The sequence below is a fragment of the Choloepus didactylus genome, chromosome 16 (genome assembly GCF_015220235.1).
Source record: "Choloepus didactylus isolate mChoDid1 chromosome 16, mChoDid1.pri, whole genome shotgun sequence".
Lineage (NCBI taxonomy): Eukaryota > Metazoa > Chordata > Mammalia > Pilosa > Megalonychidae > Choloepus > Choloepus didactylus.
Genome location: NC_051322.1, coordinates 3,697,193 through 3,709,659, shown reverse-complemented (window position 1 = coordinate 3,709,659; position 12,467 = coordinate 3,697,193). Strand labels below are relative to the sequence as shown.

General features: G+C 39.7%; 1 protein-coding gene across 1 annotated transcript in view; it reads left to right on the top strand.

Annotated features, from left to right (window-relative positions):
• Positions 1 to 12,467, top strand: part of ZNF236 (zinc finger protein 236) — a 126,655-nt gene that overhangs the window by 67,882 nt on the left and 46,306 nt on the right. Inside the window, 11 exon segments of the mRNA XM_037806334.1 lie at positions 697 to 752; positions 755 to 798; positions 1,268 to 1,316; positions 1,319 to 1,438; positions 2,711 to 2,814; positions 6,256 to 6,268; positions 6,270 to 6,353; positions 6,355 to 6,409; positions 9,950 to 10,162; positions 11,677 to 11,876; positions 11,878 to 11,963. Of these exon segments, the coding sequence (XP_037662262.1) occupies positions 697 to 752; positions 755 to 798; positions 1,268 to 1,316; positions 1,319 to 1,438; positions 2,711 to 2,814; positions 6,256 to 6,268; positions 6,270 to 6,353; positions 6,355 to 6,409; positions 9,950 to 10,162; positions 11,677 to 11,876; positions 11,878 to 11,963 (1,024 nt within the window).

The following is a 12,467-nucleotide window of genomic DNA, read 5'->3' as shown; positions in this document are numbered from 1 at the left end:
ATTAGTAGTCAACTGAAAGTGGGATTCCCAGGCTGGGGCAGGGGGTGCAAAACTATTTGACTGGTCTGGCATCGAGATAAGACTCTTGATCCAGAACATAAATCCGTGCATTGCTTCATTAGTTGATAAAGTCTTGCTAGGCAAAGAAAAATGTCACTGAACTCCAGGCAGTGTGTTTAGTGACACCCATTGGTTTGGATTCTGGCACAGTCTTCTTACTGTGCCCAGGCTTGCCAACACTTACTGTAGTGTTCTACAGATGTTCTGAAATCTCTTCAACTAGTATCAGCAGGACTTTTATACATTTTGTCACACACAAAAAGGTTTAAAATAGTTATTGAATGTAATTGTATTTTAAATACTACTTTATATTGAAGAATGTCTACAGGTTAAAATAAACTATAAAGAGTTTAAATGATACTTTGGAAATAAAAAGATAATGCTTTAACCCTGTATATATATATATATATATATATATATATATATATATATATATATATGCATGTGTATATATATATTTATGTATGTATGTGTGTGTGTACATATATATATAAAAGAGAGAGCAAGATCTCTATCTAAGGAGACTTTGAAAACATGCTGAAATCTACTTTGGAGCATATTGGTAATGTTAAAATCTGAAATAACTCCCACATTTATGTTTTTCCCTCTTGACTTTGCATTCCTCTCTTTAGACAGGTTCCGTGACTCCACAGCAGGCTCTGCAGGGGCACATGGATCAGTTTGAGCAGCAGACTCTCTCACACAGCAGCCGTTTGAGCCGGCAGGGTTGTCACAAGTGTCAGTGAGGAGAGTGTGGATGAAACTTTCAGAGGAGCTATATCTTGGTTGGGCTTAATTTTATAATAGCCTTAGGTGTTCCTTTTAAGGCCTTGCCAAAATGTATGGTTAAAACATAAGTTTTTGCATGTATTACTTTATCTTCTTTTAAATGTATTTTTATTTTTGGTGGTATGTACTATTTCGTGGTCTGCTCAGAGTTTCTGGAAAGAGACTGTAACTCTTCTCCATGTAGCTTTCCGGCCAATTACCAGTGTCTGCGTGGCACGGGGGACTTCCGCCAGCCCGCACTGCCGGGACAGGCGGGACGCACAGCCTCCACCCACTGCAGATCGTTTTAGGGCCCAGAGATAAAAACTACCTCTGATTCTAATTCAAAAAGTAGAAATGTCTGCTCTCTTTAGACATTTCTGTGGCTAAAGCTTGTTTTGTACATATCTCTTTAACATTTTTTTTTGTAGAATACAAGTTTCTGATTTATTTCAGGTTTTACAGTGACTGAAACATACAGTCAACAGAGGCCAGTTTTCCGCCTGTCCAACAACTGCAAGATTCCAGTACACTCGAATCTCAAGCCCTTTCCACCAGCTTCCATCAGCAGAACTTACTTCAGGTTCCTAGCTCAGATACAATTAATGTAGTGAGTATTTACAAAAGGACACTTGCCATTATTCAGCAGATGCTGTTTTATTCTTTACTGTAATTACTTAAAATTTGTTTACTTAATGGGGATGCTAACTTCTTGTAAGTTAAGGTTGTTGCATCACCTGTGAAAATGTAAATGTTTAGCATCTAGGGCTCTCTTTTTCCTTAAAACACTTTACTTTGATTTGAAGATTTCATTATCTTCAAGTGGCTTTGCCTTCTTGGTTAAAAGCCAGTAAGGGCAGGACAGTGTTGTTCACTAATAAATATGAAGGATAATACATTGCTTTGGGCTTAAAAGCCTAAAGATTTTTGTTTGTGGAATCTTAAAAGAAATATGTTGCAGTGAAAATATAACAGATGTTAACATGTTAAAAGTAGATATTTCAATGCGTCATTTAAAAATTGTATCCCTTAGTTGGAAACATTTAAGTTTTTGTTCTTTCCCTTTTCAAAATTTTTTTGTTAGTGATGATGATGATTAGCCAATCAACTGTTAACCTCCTTTTAAAAGCCACAGTTGGTAGCTTTGCAGGGTGCTAGGCTAGATCCTGCAGTGAGGCTTTCAGGGCATTTCTACATATTTGATAGCAGATGCTGAGTGAGGATAGTGGAGAGTGTGCTACCTAGTAGTTTCTCCTTTACCCCAGAGCCATCTGCAGCAGACTCTCCAAGCCTGGTCAGTTGTAGCTCTGCAGAGCTTACCTTGCCGGGGTATGGCATCACCTCCTCGGTTGTGGAAGTCAGCAGACAGGTGAGCTGCGGGCGCTTGCTTCCGGGTGCTTGCTTCCAGCCCCGTGCAGCTGCTGCCCAGAGGGTGTCCGCTAAGTAGAGCCTGCTGTCTCACGACTGTCCTGCACATGCCGAGTGTGGCTTCTGCAGGACGAGCGTGATGGAGAACGTTTCCGTTCTCCTGTGGTTTGGGGGCAAGAAAGAAGACTTAGTATTTTCAGAAAGTAGGACTTTATTCCTGGTTAGTAAGAGTAGAGCAGATAAAATAAAGAAAAGAATGTGGAAAGATCAATTTTATGGTTGATTTAGCTTTATAGTAACATGTTGAAGATAAAATAAAAATTAAATCTGTGGAAATGAGTTTTATTGCTCTGGCACAAATGGTTGCAATGGATTATTGAGGTTTTCCCCTCTTGAATTTATATGGATAGAGGTTCTTTAGTTTTTTAACTGGTTTTGTTCTTGAGTTTGTTTTGTTTGGGATCTGTTCATAGATATTCACCTAGTTTGCTTTATACTTGTTTTACAATTTTAGACAACTCGCTTGATTCAAGAGTCGTCCCAGGAGGAGCTGGAGCTGCAGACTCAGCACGCCCAGTTCCTGGAGGACGGCGGGGAGCAGAGCCGGCGCTCTTACAGGTGGCATCCGCGTGGCGGCCGGTCCACGGGGCTGTGCTCTGGGGTTCAGTTCCTTCACAGACTCCCTGAAGGCGGCGTGCTTGTTATCCCCGTTTTGTAGACCAAGATCTGAGACAGAGTGGTTAGCTTGCTAACGTTTGCCCCACTATAAACACCAGGGCGGGTTTGAAAGCGGCAGTCTTTCTTAGCACATGTAGACTGGTTGTCAGTAGCTTCCTGTCATGCTTATAATCACATTTTCAGAAATAACTTATAATCATATTGTGCCTTTTTGTCTAGGACTGTGTGTATGCTGTATTTAAAACCAGTTGATGTGCCAAGGGTACTATATGACTGCAAAGTAAATTATATTTATTTATTTTTTCATCATTCAGCAACACATATTGAGCGTCTTCAGAGTCATGTGTAATTCCAGGTGCTTGGGGCACTGGTGAACAAGAGAGACAAAGAGCTGTCCCAGCTCCTGCCGAACAGTTACGGGGAGTGGAATGAATGTAGTGTTAGGGAAGTAAATACGGGTGTTCGTGTAATAAAGAAGAATGGGTGTTGTCTTTATAGAGAGAGCCCTGGCTTTATACTATTTTAATACTTTTGTTATTTTCTTAAAATACTTCTTAAACTCTTTAAAATTTTTTTCAGAGCCATCTAACACAAAAATAAATCTTGTTATAGTCCACCTTAAAAAATGATAAGCTACCTACCTCAAATGAATTGTCTTACAATTTTTGAAAATGGATTATAGTTTTTCTAATACTACTAAGCATGTGATTTTTGAAAGGCCAAGTAATTCCTTTGTTCCATTTACATGGGATTTGTTTTCCTATGAGATCTTAAGTCCCTTGAAGGTAGTGTTATGCATTAGGTTCTTTACTCTCAGAGAGCTAGTGCCCTGAGAGCTTCAGGAATGAGCAAATTCAACAGTGTATCAGAGAGGCGGTTTTTACTTGGGGACCCATGGGTTCTTGGGGGACTTTCCGATTCTGGAGACTCTCCTGGTGGTTTGTTCATTTTTACATTTATTCCTCAAGTGTTTGTCTGCTAATATTTCATTGGGAATTTTGTATGGGTATTTTTAAGTGGGATTGAACCAGTGTTTTCTCGTGATTCCTTAGTGACTTCTGCTCTAGCATTACTGGGCTTCTGGCTGTGCATCATTTGTTCATTCATTCAGACTTATTGAGTACCTGGTGCGTGCCAAGCTCCAGGGCTGTGTTTGTGAACCAAAGTGAAAAAATCCTCTCTGCCCTTGCGGCGATTACATTCTAGCAGGAAGAGACAACATATCGGCTACACAGTAGTTGACATGTCAACACGGGCCTCGGAGAGAAATGAGGCAGGGGAGAGGGTGCTAGATGCCACCAGCATTTGCGCAGGCAGAGGAGTGCTTGAGGAAAGGAGCAGTAGGGGAAGAGGGGGTCCTCGCAAGGGGCGGGGGCAGGAGGCCTGTGGGGCAGACCCTGCTCTGGGAGCGGGCTTTCTCCCAGGACTGCCACATGGTTTTGTTGCTGGTGGTTGATTTTGGTTAATAGACGTGACCTACTTTGAAAAGTTTAGTTTCCTTATTAGAGAAGTTTTCCCAGTAAACTTGAAGTGATTGAATGGTATTCAGTTCTGCAGATTGATTGTTTTCTACCACCGTCATGCAGGTCAGAACCAATCCCTATTTTGTTTACAGTATTACCTTTCTTTCTGAAGTCAGTTGTTGAATTAAGTTTTCTTGCTTTTCTGTTTCTAATAGAGAACCTCATTAAACTACACTTGTACAATTACAGTGAAATTTCAAATGTATTTACAGTTAGTCAGCACTTAGTTTGGATTTCAGTGAACTCTAGTTGCCTTCATGCAGACAGCTGCTACAGACGTAGGGAATATAGTTAAGGGACTGTGCTGACTTAAAACCTGGAAATTGAGGAAATAGGGAGGTACTAATGGAATAAGCTTTCTAAAGCTTTTTTAAATTTTTAGCACTTGTGTAGGAATTTTGAAATTTACAATTATTTTTAACCTTAAAATAATTTACATATGTTCAGTTGCAACTTAGAAGAAAATGATGTTGCATGTTTGTGTACTATTCAAAATAACTCCAGTAAAATCTGTTTTGTAGAGTAGTTTAAAGACAAAAGAGTTTATGAGTTGACATGTCCCTGTGTCTAGTAGACACAGGTAGTGATACTGACTTCCAGTGATACTGAAATAATGGAAGATGTCACAGTGTTTTTGTTTTGTTTTGTTTTTTAAATTCAGTTTTATTGAAATATATTCACATACCATACAGTCATCCATGGTATACAATCAACTGTTCACAGTACGATCATGTAGTTATGCATTCATCGCCACAATCTATTTCTGAACATTTTCCTTACATCAGAAAGAATCAGAATAAGAGTAAGAAAATAAAAGTAAAAAAAGAACACCCAAACCATCCCCCCCATCCCACCTATTTGTCATTTAGTTTTTATCTCCATTTTTCTACTCATCCATCCATACACTAGATAAAGGGGGTGTGATCCACAAGGTCTTCCCAATCACACTGTCACCTCTTGTAATCTACATTATTATATAATTGTCTTCAGGAGTCCAGACTGCTGGGTTGGAGTTTGGTAGTCTCAGGTATTTACTTCTAGCTATTCCAGTACATTAAAACCTAAGAGGTGTTATCTATATAGTGCATAAGAATGTCCACCAGAGTGACCGCTTGACTCCATTTGAAATCTCTCAGCCACTGAAACTATTTCATCTCATTTTGCATCCCCCTTTTGGTCAAGAAGATATTCTCAATTCCGCGATTCTGGGTCCAGATTCATCCCCAGGAGTCATATCCTGCGTTGCCAGGGAGATTTACACCCCTGGGAGTCGAGTCCCACGTAGGGGGGAGGGCAGTTGAGTTCACCTGTCGAGATGGCTCAGTTAGAGAGAGAGAGGGCCACATCTGAGCAACAAAGAGGTCCTTAGGGGAAGACTCTTAGGCAACCATTACATGCAAGTTTTAGCCTCTCCTTTTGCAGTAAACGAGCTTCATAAGGGCAAGTCCCACAGTCGAGAAGCTCAGCACATCAAAACCGCCAGTCCCAGTGTTTGGATGCCACAGTGTTTTATGACTTAGTAATGAAAGAGCATAATGAATTTTCTTCCTGTTTGGTTACAGAAAGTTTCTAATCAACTGTTATGCCTGCTCAGGATGTATTACAAGATATACTAATTTCGAACTAATAAAATACATTTAAGACTACAGATACTCTGAGTGTAATTTGATCTAACAAATTATTATATGAGACTTTTTTTAATGTTGAAAAGCACACCTAGTTTTATATAACAATTATGCTTAATTGTGTTAGTAATGATTGTTGGTGAAGCTCGCTTGCTTTTTTCTATTCTCAGATGTCATATTTGTATTCATGATATAAGGTAATAAAGGCTGAACTCTTTGTATTGTGTTTATAGATGTGACTATTGCCAACAAAGGTTTTAAGAAGTCCAGCCACTTGAAGCAGCACGTCCGGTCACACACTGGCGAGAAGCCCTATAAATGCAAGCTCTGTTGGGCGTGGGTTTGTTTCCTCAGGGGTTCTGAAGTCCCATGAGAAGACACACACAGGTAATTACCTGCTCTACACTTTGAGATTGTGCATTTAAAGTTCAGTTCAGTGGTTTTTTGCATATTCACAGAGTTGTGCAACCATCACCACAATCTAATTTTAGAACATTTCATCACCCAAAAAAGAAACCTTGCACCCATCAGCAGTCACTCCCCTTTTCCCCCAGTACCTCCAGCCCCTGGCAACCATTAGTCTTCTTTCCATCTCTGTAGATTTGCCTATTTTAGGTATTTCATAGAAACAGAATCTTACGCTAGTTGGTATTTTGTGGCTGGCTTCTTTCACTCATGTTGTAGCATGGGTCAGAGCTTACCTTCCTCTTACTGCTGGATAATACATTGTACGGTTAAACCACAGTTCAGCAGTCATGGACATTTGGGAAGTTTCTTCTTTTTAGCTTTTGGAAATAATGCTACTAAGAACGCTTGTGTGTTTCTATGTGAGCTCCTGTTTTTGGTTTCTTTGGATATATCCCTAGGAGTGGGATTACTGGGTCATGTGGTAACCATGTTTAACCTTTGGAGTTACTGCCAGACTGTTTCCAAAGTGGCTGTACCATTTCATATTCCCACCAGTGTATGTGCTATTGGGGGGTTTCGGTTTCTCCACATCCTTGCCAATGCTTGGGATTATCTGTGTTTTTCTTTATAGCCATCCTAATGGGTGTGATGTGTTATTTTCAGGATGGTTTGATTTTCATTTCCCTAATGGACTAATAACATTGAGCATCTTTTCATGTACTTATGAGCCATTTTCACATCTTCTTGGAAGAGATGTCTGTCCATTTGAAAAAATAGGTTGTCTTTTTATTATTGAGTTGTAAGAGTTCTTTATAGATTCAAGATCTAAGTATCTTATATGTATAATTTGCAAATATTTCTCCAATTTCTGTCAAATGTCTTTGCCCTTTATTGATGGTGTCTTTTGAAGTACAATAGTTTTTACTTTTGATGAAGTCCCATTTATCAATATTTTCTTTGGTCACTTGTGCTTTTGTTATATCTAAAAAGACTTTGCCTAATGACAAGGTCACAAAGGTTTACTCCTGTGTTTCCTTGTAAGAGTTTCAGAGTTTTAGCTCTTACATTTAGTCCTTGGTCCACTTTGAGTTAATTTTTGTATATGGTGTGAAGTAGGGGTCCACCTTTATTCTTTTGCATGTGTGTTAAAAATATTGTTCTTTCCCCACTGAACTGTTTTGACACCAGTGTCAGAAATCAGTTGACCATATATGTGAGGGTTGAGTTCTGGGCTCTCAGTTATATTCCGTTGGTCATTGTGTCCTTTTGCCAGGACCATGCTGTCTTGACCACTGTTGCGTCGTAGTAAGGTCTGAAATCACGAAATTGTTTTGGCCATCCTGGGTCCTTGCATTTCCATATGAATGTTAGCTGGGATTCCCGTAGGGATTGCATTGACTCTGTAAATCCATTTGGGGGAATTGCCATCTTAACCGTGTTAAGTCTGGTGATCCATGAACACAGGAAGTCTTTCCATTTATTTAGGTCTTCTTTAATTTTTTTTCCAAAATGTTTTGTAGCTTCCAGAGTATAAGTTTTGTGCTTCTTCTGTTAAATTTATTCCTGAGTAGTTTATTCTTTTTGATGCTATTGTAAATGGAATTGTTTTTGTAATTTCCATTTCACATTCTTTATTGCTAGTGTATAGAACTAAACTGATTTTTGCCTATTAACCATTTAACCTGCAATATTCTTGAACTTATATTTTAGTTCTAAGAGTTTTTTAGTGGATTCCTTAGAATTTTATATATACAAGATGGTGGCATCTGCCTGATATTAGTATAGCCACGTCAGCTTTCTTATTCTTACTCTCCTATTTGTATCTTTGAAATTTTAAGCATGTATTTCTTAGATTGGACAGAGTATAGTTAGTTGGTTCCCGGTTTTTTATCCAGACTGGTCATCTCTGTCTTTCGGTTGGGTTGTGTTCAGTCATTCATGTTATTGTTGAGAAGATTGGATTTACATCTCCCACCTGGTTTTCTATGTGTCTTATGTCTTTTTTGTGCCTCTGTTCCTCTTTTATTGCTTTCTTTTGTGCTGTTAATAGTCCCTAGCATAACTTTTAAATTCCTTTAATGAATTTTACTGCCTATATTTTTTATTTTCTTAGTGGTTGCTCTAGGGCTTACCATGTACATCCTAACTTATCAGAATGTACTTCAGATGTATAGTAATTAATTCCATTGAGCTTTAGAAATTTTCCTGTATAGCTCCATCTCTTTTTTTTTTTTTTTTTTTTTGCTGTTACTATTATGCATAGTTTGCTCTATTAGCCTCCTTGTTGTTCTCTTCATGTATTGCTGGAGATTCCAGTTACCAACAGGTGTCATCTCCTGTTCCCTCACCTTGCCCTCTGTTGGGCTGTTATTGGCACATGTTGTATGTTTCCATGTGTTACAGGCCAATCCTTACAGGTACACACACACCATGTTGTATAACTGCTTCTTACATTAGTTAAGAGCAGAAAGGAGAAGAAAGAGTCATATCCTCTGTGTCTTAAAATTATGTGATTGCCTATATTGGTGCTCTTTGGTTTTTTTGGTATGAATTTGAGTCACTGTTTGGGTAAATGTATTGTGTTGTATATTGAGAAATGGTCTATTTTAAATCTGTATGCCCCTTAATAATTATGTTATTTTATTAGCTGTTTTTTGCTATTGGACTTGTATGTAGTCTGAATACTAGACCCTTATTTGATATTTGATTTGCAGTTAAATATATTCTTAATATATTACTTTTATCTTAACATTTTCAATATGTTTAATATGTCAATAAATATTCTATGTAAGAATGTATTTGAAAATAAATCTGTACTGCCTAAAAACAAGGAAACAAAGATTTTTCTGGACTAGCCCCTTGGTTGGTGGTTGGGGAGTGGTCTTATCTGGAAAGACAGGCCATGAGCAGCCTGCGTGGTACTTTGAAGGCCATGCTAAGGAGAGGACGTTATTACTTCTAGGGAGGCGGAGAAGCTTGTAAGCTTGTATAAGGAACAGTGGCGGTGACAGCTTTTTTGCTTTAGAAAGTCACCGCTGGCCACTGTGGGAAGAAAAGTCAGGGCCAGGAGGAAGTAGCCTCCTGAGCTAGTTCTGTGCTCCAGAAGAGAGAGGGCCTTCTGTGTAGGGCGTTTGATAAAAATAAAGCTGAATAAAGCCTTGATGGACTAGTTCTCAGGGCCCAAACTACCTCACTGGTTGTGCGAATAATGAAAAAGGGATTTGGGAAAAGCATTTCTGTTTAAACATTTTGCCAGTTTAAATAAAACACCAATGGGCAGGGAGGACTTGACCTTTATTTTGACAACACTCTTCTTGGAGACAGTTAATTTTGCTGGAGCATGTGCCAAGACAAGCCATGTCAGTTTCCCTGTTCTTAAAATAACTCAGTTCCTAAAAATAGAGAACCCCAGCCAGCAGGCAGTCTTTTGTTTTGTGGTTTATTGAGCATGTCTTTGCTTGCTTCAGCGCACCTGTGGTTTCCAGGTAGTGAAATGTTTGCCTTGTGTCTGCGGCGCAGGAGTTAAGGCGTTCAGCTGCGGCCTCTGCAATGCCTCTTTCACCACCAATGGCAGCCGCACCCGGCACATGGCCACCCATGTGGGCTCGAGGCCTTACAAGTGCCCGTTCTGCGAGGAGAGCTTCCGGACCACGGTCCACTGCAAGAAGCACATGAAGAGGCACCAGGCGGCGCCGGCGGCCGTGCCGGCCCCCGGGGACCCAGGAGGAGGAGGTATTTTCCTGGTGCCGGCTTAGGGGTCGTTAAACCACCCCAGTTTAGTGGGAAATGCACCTGCAAATCATTTTGAAGATTGCGTTTTGGCTCTATACAGCTTAAGCTCAGCAGCACCCTGCATTTAAAAAAATGTATTTCATCTTCTCATTATGAAAGCGATATGTGCTCTTTGAAAATAAAATTGAGAGGAGCACCAAGAAGAAAATGCCTTCTCTTCCTGCTCACCACACTCCAAAACATACACGCACACTGGGGCATTGTGGCCTGTGGCCCGCCTCCATGGCAGCCCTAGCATGGGGAGGGCCCTCGTGGGCTTAACCAAGTGTGGACTTGCATTGTCAATATTGTCGTGATCCACCTACGTTTCCCTCCACACTGTAAGTTTATTGTGGCGGTAGTTGATGGTATTGGACACCAGCTGCAGAGATCAGATGGCTGCATGGTCCCCTTGTGGGAGATAGCGTCATATTAATTACCTCGTTTCCTGCCGATGAGAATTTAGATAAAAACCAGTCTTTCACCATCATAAGAAGAGCTGGCATTTACAGACTGCTTAAACACTTGCCAAAATCTGTGCTGTTCACCTATATTATCTCATTTAAGTGATACAAAACACTGTAAAGTTTGGGGGATTAATCTCATTTTGTACACGAGCCTGCTAAAATTAGACAAGTAAATTTGCCGAAGCCTCATACCAAGGAAGTTTTGCTCTTTACTTCTGTTAAGTTTTTATTTTAAATTTTTTTGTTATCTATGCAACAGTGTCTTCCCCCTTCCAGCCGAACAGTTTTTTCTTCTGTTACGTTCTAATAGCAGCTTATTATTGTTTTTACTCAAAAAATAAACGTGTGTATGTATGTATGTTTATTTACATTCTTTTTTCTTCCTTATAATAAGTCTTTAATTGGGGACTATTAACTAATTTATTAATATAGTCTTTCTCATGGGCTGCTGATTTTCGTTATCAGATGATAATTTTTTGCCTGTATCAATGAATGAATACCTAGATGAATGAATATTGGTAGCTCATGTGAATACTCACAATTCCACAGCTAGCCATAGAATATACATAAATAGATAGAAGTAGATCTTTTATTGTTCTTTTTAGAAGAGTCATAGTTGACAGAACAATCATTCATAAAATACAGAGTTCCCATATACCATCCTATTATTGACACCTGTATTGGTGAGGTCCATTTTGTGATAATTAACAGTTAATGTACGACTCATTGTAGACCCTGGTTTATGTTGGGCAAGTCGGTCTTCACCCGTAGCCCTGGCCTCTTTCTCCTGCTGGAAGGCACTCCCATCACTCAGTAGGCAGATTTCTTCCCAGGGGTCTTGTCTGATTTCTGAACAGAGTGGTGGTGAAAAAAAAGAACTCTTTACCATCCTAAATATAGCTTAGTTGAGTCACCCACTTCAGCCTTACTTATTTAGTTTTTATTTACCTGTTCTGTTAAACGTTAATGATGTTCTGAGAATTTTGATCCTTTTCATGTTTTATTTAGATATATGCCTGGAGGAAGAGGAAGAAAATTCTGAAAGAAATGCATCTAGAAAATCTCGTCCCGAGGTCATTACTTTTACAGAGGAAGAAACAGCAGAATTAGCCAAAATTAGGCCAAGGGAAAGTGCTACTGTTTCAGAAAAAGTTCTTGTCCAGTCTGCCGCAGAAAAGGACCGAATTAGTGAGATGAAAGATAAACAAAGCTGAACTGGAAGCAGAGCCAAAGTATGCCAACTGGCTTGCACCCTATTGTCCCAAAAGCTTTAAAAAACCCAGTGACCTAGTGAGGTAAGACAGGGCTGAAGTTTTTCTCAGGTTGCCTGCTTTGAAAATGTATTATGTGTATTCCTTTGATAATTTGCATTGTACCAAGGAAAGTTACTGTCTGAACCTGTCTCCACTTCTGTGGTTAGTCATTACTTAGTGTACGGTTTTAAGCTTGTGTCATTCTTGAGCCTTCTGTTTACACCCCTTCAGAATGTTAGTTAGAGAATTTGTTTTTCTCTAGGTTGCTTATGCTTATTTCTATGTGGTTCTAGTAGCAGTAAGAAAGCAATTGAGAACCTGTTATTTACTTACTGAGGCCAGCGTGGTGCTGGGCTTTTAGATATGCAGGTCCCCTCTGATCCAATGGGTTGGCAGCCATGTCAGGAGCTGGGACACACACCCATGGCAAGGTGGTGCTGGAGCTGTCTCCAGGTTCTGTGGGAATAATTGATACGTGGGGTGATTGCTCGCAGAATGGTGAAGAGTCAGGAAGCTGTCATATGGCAGATGGTAGAAGGAGCTCTA